The sequence below is a fragment of the Chinchilla lanigera genome, unplaced genomic scaffold (genome assembly GCF_000276665.1).
Source record: "Chinchilla lanigera isolate Chin_1 unplaced genomic scaffold, ChiLan1.0 scaffold00004, whole genome shotgun sequence".
In the NCBI taxonomy this organism is placed as follows: Eukaryota; Metazoa; Chordata; class Mammalia; order Rodentia; family Chinchillidae; genus Chinchilla; species Chinchilla lanigera.
Genome location: NW_004955405.1, coordinates 9,691,087 through 9,708,416, shown reverse-complemented (window position 1 = coordinate 9,708,416; position 17,330 = coordinate 9,691,087). Strand labels below are relative to the sequence as shown.

The window sequence follows — 17,330 nt, the reverse complement described above, 5'->3', positions numbered from 1 at the left end:
ATGTCTCCTAGCAGTGAAATTAACTAATTTTAAATTCCGAGACAGTTAACGGTGTACAGCTATTAAACTTGATGCACAGTACCAGTTACTCTGTGGGCCCGCATATTGAAAAATCTTTAAATGCTGTCTCTGTAACGAGAAAACTGTCTTTTATTAATTGGTATTTTCCTTATTACTAGTGAGTTTATATATCTCTTCACATTTTTTTTGACCATCATTTGTATTTTTTTCTTTCTGAATTACTTGTCCATATTCTTGGCCCATTTTTGTATTAACTTTTTCAACTGATTTGTGGGAAATACAGTTTACGTACACACAAGGACAGTCGTATTCTATTATCAGTTATGTAAATGGAACCTATCCACTTTTGATCAATACAGCTTGGCTGAATGTTGGGGCTTTGACTTCCCAGTACGTAACCTAGACCAAAGCATTTAATCTCTGTGACCCTGTTTTATTTGTTAAATGGTGGTAGTATGTACTCACTGGATTTTCTTTAGCTAAGAATGGAGCACATACTCAGTAAATGGTTAACACTTACCATTATTTAAAAAAATTAATGGTTAACACAGTATTATTTTTAAAAAAAATTTTAAAATTATATAATTCACACACTATGAAGTATATAAGCCAGTTTTTTAAAAAAATTATTTTTATTAGTACGTATTTGCCGTATATAATGATCATATTCATGACAGGGTATTTGTACCTGTACAGAGTTATCTTTTTCCCATTCCCCTCACCTCCCTTTAACCTTTCTTCCCCTCCCCATTTACAAAACCTTTTTTCCATTTTTGGCCATTTTCTTTAAATCCCTTTTCCCTCCAAGCCAGTTCTTTAAATATTCATAAACTGACTATAAACCACCAGCACTTAGCTAATTCAAGAAAATTTTCATCAGCTCCCAAAAAAATCCCAAACCTAGTCACTCCCCATTCCTAGTTCTATCTCTAATTTTTCCTCTTTTGGACACTCCATACACTGGAATCATACAATGTGGCATTTGGGTCTGGAATCTTTCACATTACAGCGTATCAGCACTTCATTTTTATTGCTGAATTATCATTCACTGCAATGACAGACCACATTGATTTACTTACTAGTTAATGGACATTTGGGTTGTTTCTACTTGAGGGTATTATGAATAACGCTGCTATAAATCTTCACATACAAGTTTCTCTATGGACATGTTTTCAGTTCACTACACCTAGGAGTAAATTTGCTGAGTCATACGGCAAGTGTTTAACTTTTTTTCCCCTCACAGTACTGGGGAGTGAACCAAGGCCTCTGCACTGAGCCACATCTCCAGACCTTTTTTGAGACACAGTCCCACTAAGTTGCCAAGGCTGGCCTCAAGCTTGTGACCCTCCTGCCTCAGTCTCCTCAGTACCTGAGATTACAGGCATACAGTACCACCACAGTCAGTTTGATGACACATGTTGAACCCTGGTATGCACACCTAACATAAAGGTAAATCTGCCTACGTGGACTTCATGAGGAGGGATGATCTCTCATGCCAAGGTTTCTCAAGTAGAATGAGACTGCTTCCCTCATTAGTTTTGCTGGTCTATCCCCAGACTCTCCTATATTATGGGAAGTTTTATCCTCATGAGCATGGTAGGCATTTGGCTAAAAGATAAACCTGAATGACGCCTGCCACAATTAGAAGCACCACCTTCAAGCCCCAGAAGGCCCTAGCAGAAATTTCAGACAACAGAGAACTTTGTGCAAGCTTCATAAACCTTGTAAGTGCAACAACTTAGAACGACATAAAGCTTTTCTTTAAGATGTAGTTATAAAACTACAGAGATGTGGTAAGTGTATTGAGGGAGGTCCAAAAAGTCTTAAAGAGAAACAAACACTACACGAGGCAGAAACAGGTCCAAAAACAACGTTTATTAAATACTTAGTACTTGGGCACAGCATATACAAAAGAGGTAGAACAGGGGCAAATAAGGATTTGAAGAAATCAAATACACATGCTTAGAATCTTATCTTTAATTCTAACTATTACAGAAATACAAAATTTGTACAGGTTATTTACTGATAATGACATTTTGATGCTTGCCAAAAGGAAAATAGGCTACTCATATACTACAATAAAAATTTTTAAAAATTGTGCTTCACATTATAGAATCTTCCTAAGATGGACTGGTAAAATGCCTACACAGCATCCGTTCTTATTACACAAATATTTCCCATTGAAGATTGAACAGACTATTTTGACTCCATTGCTGAGAAATCCATGGTTGACAACTACATATGCAGTTCCTTTAAGAAACACAGCATTTGCATTAAGCCCATTTCTCCATAAAGTTCCCCTTATTAGCACACTACCAACTTCTCTTCTGAACTGTTTATATGTCTTTTGTCTGATCGTCTTCTTCAAGTTTCCTGATTTCATTTTTTAAACAATTTATAGTTTCACGACTTGCTTTTAACCTCTCCTTAAGCTCTGCAATTTCAAAGCTTGTTTTTTTCTTGGCAGCTTCTAATTTTTCTCTGGTTTTCACTTCAAGTTCTGCAACTAAGGAAAAAAAAATTTGTACTGAATTATTTTTCTTACATGTCTAAGATGAGTCACAGAGTCATACATACAGCATTTCCTCAGGTCAATGTTTCCATGATGAAAGGTGACAAGGTAAGATATGTAACATTGAACACAGATGGGAGGGAGAAGGTAAGATAGTCTGAATTCCCAAGAGAGGATCTAGGCTGTTTTCTACAAACAAGAATGAAACTCTGGCCACTAATTCACAGTTAAGGGATACTATTGTTTTGCTTTTCTCTATATATATTAGTTTGGAAAAAAGTGGGCATACAAACCCAGGTGATATCAGCTAATAAAAAGTTGGTTTTTTTCGGGCTTGAGATTGAACCCAGGGCTGAGTCAATGTTAAACGTGTACTCTGAGCTACATCCCCAGCCTCTTATTTATTTTTGAGATAGGTTCTCACAAAGTTGCCCACGCTGGCTTTGAACCTTCAATCCTCCTGCCTTACCTCCAGAGTAGCTGAGATTACAGGTGTGTGCCATCATGCCTGGCTAAAAGTATTCTTAAACCAATGTACAGATGAAACTTCCTTAACGAAGTCACACTATCAAAATAAGCTGCTTTTGCTTTTAAAAGAAGGTAATTTAACTGTCTAAATTTGAATTCCAGCTCTTCCATTTGAGTTGTGAATGCTTATTTCCTCTCTCTATGCTCATTTCCTCAATTACAGTACAGAAATTGTAACGGCAAATATCTCATGTTATTTGTTGAAAAGATTTTAAGTGGATTTATATATACGTATATAAATGGTGCTCAGAAAACAAGTATGGTGCATAAAAAGCCCTCCCAAGTATTATAATGCAAAAGGAACTAGATAATGTATGGAATTTCTATTGGATACATAACATTGCTAAAGAAAATAACACTGCAACATAGGATATACCTATTTTAAAATGCCTTTTGATAGTGTAGCGTTGCTTTTAAAAGAATGCTTGCTTGCACCCTACATCTCCATCTTGTGGACATTTTTGGTAATTGCTGCTTATGACTACTGAAGTGTGTACAATTATACTTAGGCAAACTTAAATGGGTCACTAATTGGAAGCAGGATGGTTTAGTGGAAAAAAAAATTCCAACTTTGAAACAAAAAAGACTTGAGTTCAAACACACTCTTAGTCTCCTAATATGTGGACATCTCAGTACCCCCTTCCCCATTTCTTTTTTTTTTTTATGGAGACAGGGTTTTGTTTTTTTTTTTTAAAGACAGGGTCTCATTATGCAGTTCAGGCTGGTCTTGAGCTCACTTTGTAGCCCAGGCTGGTCTCAAACTGGCAACAATCCTCCTGCCTCAGCATCTTGAGTGCTGGGATTACAGGCATGCACCACTATGTCTGGCTTTGGGTCTTTTTTTATTTTTATTTTTTTTAGTTTTTTTTTTTTCCGGTACTGGGAATCGAACTCACGACCTTGTGCTTGCCAGGCAGGCACTGTGCTGCTGAGATAAACCCCCAGCTCCTTTAGGTCTTTTTAAAAAAAAACTATTTTCTTTTTTCTTTTTTTCCTGTTTTTGGGATTGAACCCAGGGCCTTGTGCATGGTGGCCAAGTGTTCTATCATCTCTAGCCCATGGAGACTGGGTCTTGTTTAGTTCAGGCTGATCTTAAACTCACTATGCAGCCCAGGTAAGCCTCAAACCTGTGACTATCTTCCTGCCTCAGCCTCCTGAGTGCTGGAGTTACAGGTGTGCATCACCACATCTGGCTCAATTTTTCTCTTTTTTTTTTTTTTGTCTTTTTGAGACGGGGTCTCGCTATACAGTTCAGGCTGGCCTTGAGCTCACTTTGTAACCCAGGCTGGTCTTGAACTTGCAATCCTCCAGCCTCAGCCTGCCGAGTGCTGGGATTACAGGCGTGTGCCACCACACCTGGCTAGAATTCCTTCTTTTTAATGATATGGCTAAAACTACATGTTTCTCACAGGATTTATAAGGATTAAGTGAAGTAATTATATTTAAAGTTACCCAGCACAGGAAAACATGCAATAAATATTAGTGAGTACTGTTACAGCTTGTGTCTAGATATCCCCCCAAAGCCTCATGCAGTCACAGGTAGGGCTTTTTCAGAGGTATCTGGATCTACAGTGTGTGATGCTGGAGCTGATTCATGGTGCAATGCTAGGATCAAGAGCACTAGGATTAGGGTGTGAGTGGTACCCGCCTGAGTAGCCTGAATAAGATGTAAGGGACAGAAAGTGCTGTGGTCGTTCCTTGTTGCTTTGGTACCTTCTGCTCACCATACACTGTTTCTCCTCAGTGATGCCTGTCTAGCAGGCCACTCTGCCTTGGAGCTGGCTGACTATGGACTGAAACTGCTAAACACTGAGCCTTAAGTAAACCTTTCCTCCTTTAACTTTGGGTGTTGTGTATTTTGTCTCAGCAACAAGAAAAGTACGAGTACTTTCCTTATTTTCCTCATTGTTGGAAACCTGCTTCTTGTGATACTTTTTGTAACACTAATTCTACATTGCCAAAACAACCCGTATTTTTCTTTCCTTCATTGCTTTTATTTAAAAGGTTATGTATTTTTAAAATAGGTAGTGCATATCAATACAAGAGGTTGAAAAGGGCAGAAAGTGAAAAGTATCCCACTCCCCAACCCCCACTAACCAGGGCTGCTCTCCTCAGAGATATGATCACTGCTAGCTCTCTCTGCTGTCTCATGTGGTTCCATTTTCTCCCCTCCACCACAAGTGGTATCACACTCTGCAAACTGCTCTGCACTTGGCTGTTTTTCTTATTTGGAAGCTCATTCCATACTGCAGAGCTGCTTCCTTCTTTCAAATGACTGTAGAAAACCGCACTGAATGAATACATAATTTACTTCATCTGCTTCCCACTGATAAACACTCAGAGTGCTTCCACTTTCTCCTATGACAACAATGCGGTACTATATGTGCTGCACATAATCCTTTCAGTAGACTTGCAGGATAAATTCCTGTAAGTGGACTCATTAGGTTAGAGGCTCTATGTACTTGTAATTTTGGAAGAATGCCAAGTCTCTCTTACAGCATCTGCCAATGTATAATCCCACTGTCACTGTATATATGCTTTCCTACTGCATCAGTTTTTTGCTTTTAATCTCAAAGCTTAAAAACACTATTTTAGAATACTTTTAATGATAAATTAAAAGTACTCTTTTAAAAAGTAATACTGTTAATAATTTCTTATTACTACCGAGGTTGGCCAATTTTGTTTGCTCATTTTCTATTGGTCACTGGCCTTCCTTGCTGACCTGCAGCCGCTCCTCAGACACCAGTCATCTGTGACCTGGGTAGAGTATTTTTTCATGGTGTATCTCTCTTCAGACTTTGTTCACACTGCTTAGTTCACATTTACTACACAGAAACTTTTGTTCCCTTACACTTTCTGTCATATCAGTGAGAAAATAATTGAGTGATAGATACTGTGTTAGCTGCTGCAGTCCAGAAGTAGGACAGAGGCAAGAAAACAACAGTGCAATGCACCATGAGGTAATCGCAGGGATTCACACTAAAGGGAAAGGGTATGTATACATCAAGGGGGTCTGGACTAGGTCTTACAGAACAAGGAAGAGGTAGATGACGTTGACAGGGCAGGCCTTGGAAACAGCATCTATACATCTGGAAAACCACAAGGAGTCCTGTATGCTTTTAACAGGTAGTTTTAAATACAGTCAGGGAGACCTGATTTAACTCAATCATCTGGATGGTATTCACCATAAATATAACATAGATTCTAGTGTACAACTGAGTCACATTGCTTTGTTTTTGACAACTGCTGAACTCTGAAGAGTATGACACATCTGGAAGGAGACCTGGGTTAAACATCAATGAGGTCTTGGAGGAAAACACTTCAACATTTGCTTAACTTGTTCCAGTTCTCTGCTTCCTATAATATTACATGCTTATTTTAAAAGTTTCTGTTTTTCATTTCCCAATGAAGTCTCAGAGGAAAACAATCCAAAGAACTGTTAATTTTGTATAGTCAGTTTAACGTACTAGTTAGGAGCACGGAATATATACTACGAGCTTTTTTTTTTTTTGGTCTTTTCGAGAAGGAGTTTCACTACGCAGTTCAGGCTGGCCATGAACTTACTTTGTAGCCCAGGATAGCTTCAAAATCACAGCAATCCTCCTGCGTCAGCCTCCTGAGTGCTGGGATTACAGGCATGCACCACCATGCCCGGCCAGTATGAACCTTTTATACACAGACAGAACAACTTACTAGTTAAGAAGGCACATTCTGGGTTTAAATCCAGGCTCCACTGGGTAATTCTGGGCAAGTTATGAAATCTCCCTAGGGTATCTACTTACAAAATGTAGGTAGCTAATTACAGTACATTCCTTCTAGGGCTGTCATGGATATTCAGTAAGTTAAAAGCACTTATCTTATATACAGTAAATTCTGACTAAATGTTCATTTATCTTTTTAAAAAATTCTTTGCAATTCTATTAGAATTCCTTCTGTGTGTTGGGTGTGGTGGTGCCAGTACTTAGGAGGCAGAGGCAGGAGGACTCAACTCCCTGGCTAGCCTGGAACACCTAGTGAGATCATGTTTCAAAAGGAGAAAGATTTATACAATCTGAAGAGAAACCAGAGTATGAGATCATGTTTTAAAAACTGAGCTAAACCAGAACCAAAAGCAAACCATAATCAAAATCAAAACCAAACCAAACCAAACCAAATCAAACTAAACCACCCCTAAAATTCCTTTCGCTAATCTGATAGGACAAATATAGTTACCTATTACTGTTTGGTTTGCATTTTAAAAATTACTAGCAGGAAGAAGTATTTTCCTATTTACTATTTATTTTTTCTTCCACACATCTATTAATGTCTTTTGCCTACTTATCTACTGAAGTTTAAATTTTAGCTATTTATCAATTTTAGAGTTTTGTTTTTGTTTCCGTGGTGTTAGGGATCAAACCTAGGGACTTGTACATTCTAAGTAGAGGGTTATTTCTTTTTAAAATAAAGGTATTAAATCTTTGCTATATTTTCTGAAAACTTACTTTTCTTTGCCCTCCTTCTAATATGATTTTTTTCTATCTCCGTAAATTTAGAGAGTCCTCCCTAAACTAGGTGTAGTGGTGCATGCCTGTAATACCAGGGTTCTGGGAAGTTGAGGCAGTAATTCTGCAAATTCAAGCCCGGCTTTGGCAACTCATAGTAACTTTTTTCTTTAGTTTTTTTTTGTTTTGTTTTGTTTCCGGTACCAGGAATCGAACTTATGACCTTGCGCTTGCCAGGCAGGCGCTTTGCCTCTGAGCTAAATCCCCAGCTCCCTCTTTAGTGTTTTTGAGACAGGGTTTCACTATGAAATTCAAGCTGGCCTTGAATTCAGTCTGTAGCCCAGGCTGGCTTTGAACTCGCAGAGATCCTACTGCCTTAGCCTCCTGAATGCTGGGATTACAGGCTTGCGCCACCATACCTGGCCTAGCTTGGGCAACTTAACAAGACAGAAAACAAACAAAAATCCCCCCAAAAATAAAAAAAAAGGGCTGGGGAGATAGCTCAGTGCCAAGCCCTTATGTTTAATCCATAGTACTGCCAAAAAGCAAAGAAAAAAGATAAAGTTCTCCCCTAGGTAAGACAGATAGTAATTTCCCTAAGTTTTTAAGAAGCAGGTTGCCTGGGGCTCTGAGGATGCAATTCAGTTGTAGAGCACTTGCCTAGTACGTACAAAGCCTTGTGTTTGATCCCTACCATGGCAAAAACACCACTACCAACAACAAAACCCAAAGTAAACAAAAAACAATCCAGGTGGCCTGACTTTTTAAAAAATGCTTGATTACCTTAGGAATTTGTTTTGTTTTGGATTTTTTTTGTTTGTTTTTGGTGCCGGAAATTGAACGCAGGACCTTGCAGTTGCCAGGCAGGTGCTGTGCCACTGAGCTACATCCCCGACTAGGAATTTGTTGATAAATACTATGAAGCAAATTTTCCTCCCAGAAGCTTACCAACTCTATCAACACCATTTATGGAGTTATCTTTCTTTTTCTTATTGATTTGATACTGCTAAAAACTGAACTGAGGATAATATAAAACATGTAATTTACTGTTTAAAACTTCAAGTTCACAGAGCTCTATACATAAGCTTTAACACATCAAATTAGATTTACAGAATCACTTTTTCATAAAACCTATTTGTATCTACTTATTATACATGAATTCAAAATATTAGTTTTGTTGAAAATATAAAAACACTAGGGAAGAAGCTGACTTCAACTTTGGAAGTTTCTTCTATGGACTGGATACATTTATGGCACTACAGAAAGACCTAAGAAGAGAAAGTGACCAGTAACAAAACTAAGATAGTCTGTAAGCAGTGCTTTTCATCTTTTCAAAATGATCATACGTACATTTATTTTATGTTCATGACAAAATAGGTCAGGTAAGTAGTTTATCATGAAAATATAAGCCCTGCTACCATGACTAGTGCTTAAGCATAAACCCCTTCTTCCCTGCATTACCATCCTGCCATGCCTTCTTTTTTAGGCCACTCTTTTCAGCCTAAAGATAAAACTAGTTTATTTCCCCGGGGGAAAAAACCCAAAAACCAGCTCTCTTAATCCCATATGCAGCTTCTGCTGCTGCTTCCGGTGTTACTGCTTCCCTTTACAGCCAAGCTCCCAATAGGTTTATCTTTACCGCCTGTCTCCAATTTCATCTCATTGTTTCTTATCCGTATCAACTGATCACCTGTCCTTCCTGTGCACCTTACACTGCTCCTCCAAGGTCATCAAGGACCTTCACTGTGGCCTCTCCACCATCTCACCTTCACTCTAATGACACGCAAGGAGTATGAGGCACACTTCATGACTCTAGTCCCTGACGCACTTCCTTCACTGGGCTCCAGGACCTGACGCGTACCTGGCTTTTACTTCTTCATCCTTGCCATTTGTCCCTACTTCTGTTACCTGGTCATCTCCTTGACCTCTGAACGTTAAGAGTGCTCAGGGCTCTGATCAGTGCTTGGACTTCTGCTCTAAGTTTCCTCATGCCTTTGATGATACCATGTGATCTCACAATTTATAACTCCATCCATATACTATTAACTCCCCAATTTATATTGTCTGCCTGGACCTCTCCTTCAGTACCAGAAGTTCATGTGCCAGTGCCTCTCAACACCTCCAATTACATGTCTTATCTGATATGTCCAAAAGTGCAGTCTTAACCTTCTGCCTCAACCTGTTCCTCCCAGACTTCCCATCTCACAAAAAGTGATGACTTTGCGGGTGGGGAGAAGGGGCTCCTTGGGCCCAAAACCTTAAGTTGTCTTTTGTTCATTTTTTTCCCCTCACAGTTTATTATTCAAATCCTCAGCAAACTCTACTGTACCTACCTTCAAAATAGGTCCACAGTCTGACCCCATTTCTCACCGCTTCCTTCACTCTGTTCTACACAGTACTGCGTCTGAAACATGGAAACAGCCTCCTAACTACTACCTATCCTCCGTTTCTACCACTTCTGCTTCAGGGTCTCTTTTCAGCACAACAGCTAGAGTGGTCATGTAAAAATCTTAGTCTGATATTACCCCTCTGCTCCACACCCATAAGAGACTTCATATCCACTTCTGGTTTTTTCCATACCATCAAATGTATTTTTTTAGTTTATATGCACATGTGTGTAGTACATAATGCCTGCACTCCTCGTGGGGAGTTGGTACACGCGTATCACACAACTTAATTCCTTTTTCCATCCCCTTTCCCTTTCTTCCCTCCCCACACTTGATTAAATCTAAAGTCCTCACAGTTACAAGTCCCTGTACGACCTGGGCCCCATTAACTTCTCTGGACTCACTTCCTATCCTCTTCTTCTTCTTCACACTCTTCAGCCACGCTGGCCTCCGTGCTGATCCTCAGGAGTGCCAGGCATGTTTTTTTTTTTTGGTTTTGAGACAAGGTCTTGCTGTATAGTTGAGGCTGACCTCAGACTTGCAGTGATCCTCCTGCCTCAGCCTCCTGAGTGCTGGGGTTCCACACTTGAGCCACCAGGCCCAGCACCAGGCATACTCTCATCTCAGGGATTCTGCCCCTGTGTCTCCCCTGACAGGAGACACTCGACTCTTCAGATTACGATCTTACTTCTCTAGGTGCCCAAATGCTATAATCCTGGGAAACATTTCTGCACCTATTTGAAATTCTGATCATTATCTCCCACCAGAGATGCTGCCTGCACTGCATTTTTCTCTACAGCACCCAATCACTACCCGACACTTTACTGTTCTTTAATACTGGTGACTTTCCTGCTACAACGTATGTTCCATGAGGGGAGAGCTTTTTGTATGATTGGACACTGCCCTGTCCTCAGTACCTAGAACAATACCTACCTGATAGCTGGTACTCAATATATACTGTATTTTACATATTTTATAAATTCAAAGGAAGGACTGAATAGATCCCTATGACCTGTGTTAACACAGGGATGAAATAGGTTTTTTTTTGTTGTTGTTGTTTTATTTTGTTATTTGTCTTTTTGAGACATGGTCTTGCTACGCAGTTCAGGCTGGCCTTGAGCTCACTTTGTAGCTCAGGCTGCCCTTGAATTCACAATGATCCTCCTGCCTCAGCCTCCCAAGTTGAAATTTTATTTTGAGCCAGTCTCACAAAGTTGCCTAAGCAACTTTGAACTTGTGATTTCCTTCTTTTCTTTTCTTCCTTCCTTTAGAACCCAGGTCCTTGCACATGCAAGGCAAGAACTCTACCACTGAGCCATATCCTAAGCCCAAACTTGTGATTCTTTTGCCTCAGCTTCCCAACTAGCAGAGGCATGTACCATCATACTTTGCTTTTTCAGTCCTAGGAAATTCACCTATACCATAAAAAAAAGATTAATACCTTCTAATCAAATAATCCTTTCATTATTATACAGTACATTAGTTTTCAGGATTAAGTAGGAATAAATACATGGTACTTACATTCTGTCTCATGCTTATAGGCCCCTAATGTTAGCTGACGTGACGTTGTTAATAACTGTTGCATCATTGCCGTTGGGTCTTGAAATATCTTCAGGGATAGAAAGGGAAAAAAAGCTTATTAGCTCCAAAGTTCTCCAGCTTAAACTGCTTTTAAACTCTCACTACAAAAATCTTACCATTTCATCATAGAACTCTGAAACAACTGTCTTTTTGCCCAACATTGCATTGGTGTCTGATTGGAATAGCTTTAACAAATGGTATAGGGTTACCTGTAAAATAAAAACAGATGTCATATCTGTACAATGGTTTTCATCATGAAAAACTCAAATTTTTTAAACTGAATTAGAGACAAATTAGTAAACACATCAAATTCAGATCTTCTTTCAACTGAAATTTATTGTGGCAAATCACCAAACTCTGCACTTCTATTTTCTTCTTAGGTAGCACCATCCATATGCATCTACTGAGCATGGATGTTTTGAAGAAGGTAAGTAAGGACCTATCCAAGGATCTCTAAATGCTGGGAATGTAGCTCCTGGCAGGTGTAAATCCCTGGGTTCAATCCCCAATACCACCAACCCCCCCCCATCAAGTATATACAAAAATAACACTAGATATAGCTATGAAAATTAAACTTTAAAATCACCGAGACATGAATTATTTTACTTAAGTGAAAACGCACTAGTTGTTAACAGTTGTCTATGAAGATTAGAGTTTACAGATTACTGTGGGAAGAAAATATACTTTCAAAAGGAGAGTAACCAATACTAAAATACTTAGCAAGAGCAAGACACTCTCCAGGGTGATAGATATAGGATTATTACATAAATGACATAATAAATAAACACAAAGTTGGTCAGTAATAGTTTACTTTGACAAGAGCACCATGTCTAAAAATACTTTAAAATATGTGTTGTAAGACATCAAAGGAAATGCTTTGCAGCATATGTGACTACTGTAGCAAAATAAAACAGCCGGCAAACATAAGTGTTCCTGTTAGAAGCTGTATAAACTAAGGGCTTCAAAAAATTTTCCAAAAGAGTAGCTGGTATCATTACAAGGATATAATACTGTTCAAAATAATCACGAACCCTGGAACCGGGAAAAAAAAACAAAGCAAAACAAAAAAAAAATCATGCATTAAGGAAGAGTACTCTGTAGAAGTCAGAAAATACACAAAGTCTTGCAACTGAATTTGAACAAGCATCATCAAACTCCCCTTGAAGGTAGATCTACCTCAACTTACAGAAGTGTCAAACTTCTCTGGATATGAGCGGCCAGTGTTAAGTATTCTGCTTAAAGAACACCTTCTAGGTTCAGAATGGCACATTAGGAGTACAGCTTACTGGTAGAGCATTTTACTTGCCTAGCATACACAAGGCCCTGAGTTCAATCCCCAACACTGAGGGGTAAAAGAGAATATAGAAAAGGGAGATGGGAAATGCATAGAACTCCATTTAAAAAGATAGTACAATCTGAAATTGAGACAGCATGAAGTATATGCCATTTTTTTTGGTCTTTTTTGAGACAGGGTCTCACTATGCAGTTCAGGCTGGCCTTGAGCTCACTTTGTAGCCCAGGCTGGCCTTGAACCCCCAATGGGATCCTCCTGCCTCACAGTCTCCCGAGTGATGGGATTGCAGGCATGTGCCACCACGCCCGGCTTATGCCATATTAAAACACCTAATTTGCTAGGCGTGGTGGCACATGCCTGTAATCCCAGCATTCCAGAGGCTGAGGCAGAAGGATCACTGAGAGTTTGAGGCCAGTCTGGGCTACAAAGTGAGTTCAAGACCAGCCTGAACTGCACACTGAAACCCTATCTCAAAAAGACAAACAAAACAAAATCATAATTTGACAAATTTTTGGAACAGAAAAAGATGCTAGAGTGGGATAATAAATCATAATACAGAAAAACTACAACTTAAAAAATAAGGAAGAAAATTACATCAGAGGACGTAGCCAGAGCTCTTAAGAGTCCCAGAAAGTTCCAAGTTGAGTGGGTAGATAGTGAAATCAAGAAGCTATGGATAGCTGGGCCTGTTGAGCCTCCCTTCTCTCTATTCTCATGGACAACAAAGCACGTCAACCCCTTGATACTAGAATTATTCATCCCAGCAATCAAGTATGGAGAAGAAATGACATTTTCAGATATGCAATGACTCTAATAAAAGTTTATTTTTCAAGTATCCTTTGTGAAAAAATTCCTCTAGCAAAAGGAAGAAAACAAACTTGCAAATACAGGGGAAAATGGATCATCCAGCATCATTAGGAGTTGACAGGTATTACCTAAAGTTGAAAAATCCAAAATTTGAGGTTTAAATATGAGACACACAGGGGTAATTTCTAGAGGAATTAAAAAGAGTAACTGTTAAAAAAGTGGTTTTCCTGGGGAAGGGATGGGAGATGAGAAAAGAAGAAGATGGTGCACTGAAGTGTGTGGCCCAAAGATATGTTGAAGTCCTAACTCCTGGTACTTGTGCATATAACCTTATTTGCAAACAAAGTCTTTGCAAATGTCACTAACTTATGGTGAAGTCATTAGGATGGACCCGAATTCAATATGGCGCCCTTATGTGAAGAGATACAGAGACAGAGAGGGAGCTAAGGTCATCGAACAATAGCGGCAGAGATTAGCGTTATGCTCTCCAAAGCCAAGGGACACCTGGGCCTTTCAAAAGCTGAAAAAGGTCAGCAAAGATCCTCCCAGAGAGGATCTGGAAGCAACACAGCCTACACCTTGATTTCAAACTATATGCAAAGAGGGTAATTAAAACAAAGCTACTTTCAATCCTTGAAGGTATATCCAGGTTTATGACAGTAATTGTATTTACATTTTATGGTGCCTAGTATTGACAAAATGTTATTTCCCTATATTAAACAGGTGACTCCATAGGAAAGAAATAAACAAACAAAAACCAAAAACAAATAAACCTCTAAGGTTCCAGAATTGTGAGGGTAACTTACTGTTTTAAGGCACCCAGGCTGTGATACTCGGAAACTAACACATGAGGACTTGCACTTTTTATTTAAGAAATCTCCTGTAACAGTATTCTCTTGAAACAGAAATCTCTTGTACACTTTTGACTTAATAATAAAAACATTTAAAAACTACATCATTAAACTGTTTTCTAAATGTACTATTCAGACTCCCAGAAGCATTTATGCATATATAGGCAATAAAAAAATTAAGACAGATGTTTTTAACTTTGAATGCTATGTGACAATTCTTAGAGCAATAAAACTGCTTATAACTACCTAGAAATTCTTTTGAAGGACAAAATGGGACCTTAGAATTTTACTTATAGAAACAGCATTCTTTGTTTCTGAACAGGTTAGAAACAAGATACTAGTGAACAGAAATAAATGATATTACTCATGTCTTTCTTTTGTGTGTTAAATAAATCTTTATATGACTCATTTTTGGTAAGAGCCAACTATTGAAGAAATACAATGGTTTTACTATACTAAAAGAACACTACAATACTTTTTAGGGAATGAAATTTAGGCCTCTGTAGATCTGTGTGAGAACATATGCAACAGATTAATCACTATGGAGGTGTAATAGGCCGTATTAGTTTACCTTTCTAACAGATGTTCTCTTATAAAGAAGTTACAAGATATAATAATTTCTTTCAGAGACGCATTTTCCAGTTGTTGTGGCGGAGGGGAGGGGACAATAGATTAGAAGCACAAGCTCTTTATTTCTAACAATGAAATGATGACAGAGAAGGCAGTAAAATTAAAACAGGATCAAAAGATGTAGCTAAGTTGGCAGAGTGCTTGCTTGGCATGCGTGAGACCCTGGATTCAATCCCCAGCACTGCCAAAAAAGAAAAAGGGAGCAATCTTACAAAGTTAAAAGGAGCTACTGTTTTAGGAGCATCATGGTCTTTTTTCTTCCTTTCTCAATGTGTGCTGAATTCTGTGCTCTGGTCTCCCTTAATGAACTATTTTCACCAGGTTAGGCAGTGCCTCACCTTTGTATCCTTCACAATCCTTTAAACAATGTCCTATAAATAACAGGTATTTCATAATTTCTTGATAAACAGTGTATGTGAGAGTGTTCTAGAAGGATATACTGGTGGATATGGAAACCCCATACATGAAAAATATTTAAATGAGCTATGAATGTTTATTTAGGAGAAAAGGAAATCAATGTATAGAGTCATCAGCAAAAAGTTCAAGGAAGCATAATATAAAGTACCGAACTGGAACTAACCCCAAACCAAATAGAATGCTTCCTTTAAAGATGGAAGTCAGTCTTCTATATAGGTGATATGCAAATCCAAATTAGGTTCTCACTTGAGAGACAACTTGAGTGAATTTCTACACAGGAAGAACAAAGCATATGCCAATGGGTTCCCGTACTCACTGTGGATCAGATCACCTGGGCTACTGGTCCCACTCCAAAACCTACTAAATCAGACTCTCCAGGGGAAAGGCCCAGAAGTTCAAAAATTTTTAAAGTACCCCAGGTATTTCTGATGTGTCCAGTTAGGTACTGCATCTCTGAATCACTGACTCACTTGATGCTCTACGCTTTTAAAAGCACCTACAATTGTAACAGTGTAGTATGACAAAATGTAAATGTTTGGTATTCCAAGGAATGTGCTGATTCTAACAAGTGGAAAATGGTGACTGAGTCAGGTGTGGTGGCAGAGGCCTGCAATCTCAGAAGGTGGGAAGTTGAGGCAGGAGGACTGCAGGTTTGAGCCCAGCCTAGGCATCTTTACTATGTCTCAAAGTAAAAAACTAAAAGCTCAGTGTGAAGTGCAAACTCCCTGAGTGCAATCCTCAGTACCACAAAAAACAAAAACAAAAATAAAAACACATTAATGGTGAATGTTAAATCCCACCCCTATACATGTAAAATGAGAGTTATAGCTGAGTTGTGACTCATATACAGGTAAATTTTCTAAACAGTTGTAGTGGTTTTAGTAAAAGAAAAAATACTCTAGCAGTGGTGGCAAACCTATGGGACACACCCGACTGTTATCACTGAAAGCTCTAAAAGGCTCACCACAGAATGTTAAGCAAGTGTAAATAACTTGGATCAAAAACTAGCTCTGCTACAATTAACAGAATTTCTGATCACAGGACTTGACTCCGGAGTTTTTTGTTTTGTCTTTTTGAGACAGGGTTTCACTACACAGTTCAGGCTGGCCTTGAACTCACTTTGTAGCCCAGGCTGGCCTTGAACCAACAATAATCATCCTGCCTCAGCTTCCCAAGCACTAGGATTGACCCCTGAGTCTTAAGATCCTTATCTCTAAAATGAAGACTATCATCAACCTCAGAAAGTTGCTGAGGATCAAAATGAAAGCATGGAAGTTAAGAGACGAAATAATCAGTGATTGTAAATGAGTCCTGAGTAAGGTAAAGCCGCTAGTGCTGATGGCTGCTTGAAAAACCATGAACACAGTTCTTAAGGGTTTATAAAGCACAAGCTATCCTTTTAGACAGCATATGAATCCAACCTCTTTATCACTAACAATGAAATGACAAGTTAAAACTTTTTTCTGCAGCAATCATCTGATTTCCTTAGTTTGTTTCCAATGAATGTTCACATTATATACCTTTTCTTCCACACTTGAAAAGGGGAAAAAGGTTTTGAAAGGCACTTCACTTAAAAATGCAAAAACCTTAACTCATGACCAGACAGATATACAATGCCCTTAGCTCATATAAAGTATATTCGAATGAACACGAGTTATTCATTTAGTATTATTATATTTTCAAATTTTAAAGAATTCTATTTTCTATTTGCAAATATTACTCACAGGTCTTTCATTCGGGTCAATGAAAAATATTTTGATGATTATTTCAAATTCACCCCATCCTGTTTCAGTAATTTCGTATGGAGGCTTAGTAACAACT

At 38.6% G+C, this 17,330-nt stretch overlaps 1 protein-coding gene across 1 annotated transcript in view; it reads right to left on the bottom strand.

The window, feature by feature from the left end:
• Positions 1–1,875: 1,875 nt before the first annotated feature.
• The window catches only part of Yeats4 (YEATS domain containing 4), a 28,841-nt gene continuing 13,386 nt past the window's right edge, over positions 1,876–17,330 (bottom strand). Inside the window, exons 4-7 of the mRNA XM_005374299.2 lie at positions 17,234–17,328; positions 11,627–11,719; positions 11,451–11,538; positions 1,876–2,527 (exon numbers count right to left, since the gene is read on the bottom strand). Of these exons, the coding sequence (XP_005374356.1) occupies positions 2,358–2,527; positions 11,451–11,538; positions 11,627–11,719; positions 17,234–17,328 (446 nt within the window). The 3' untranslated portion in view covers positions 1,876–2,357. The remainder of the gene's footprint in view (positions 2,528–11,450; positions 11,539–11,626; positions 11,720–17,233; positions 17,329–17,330) is intronic.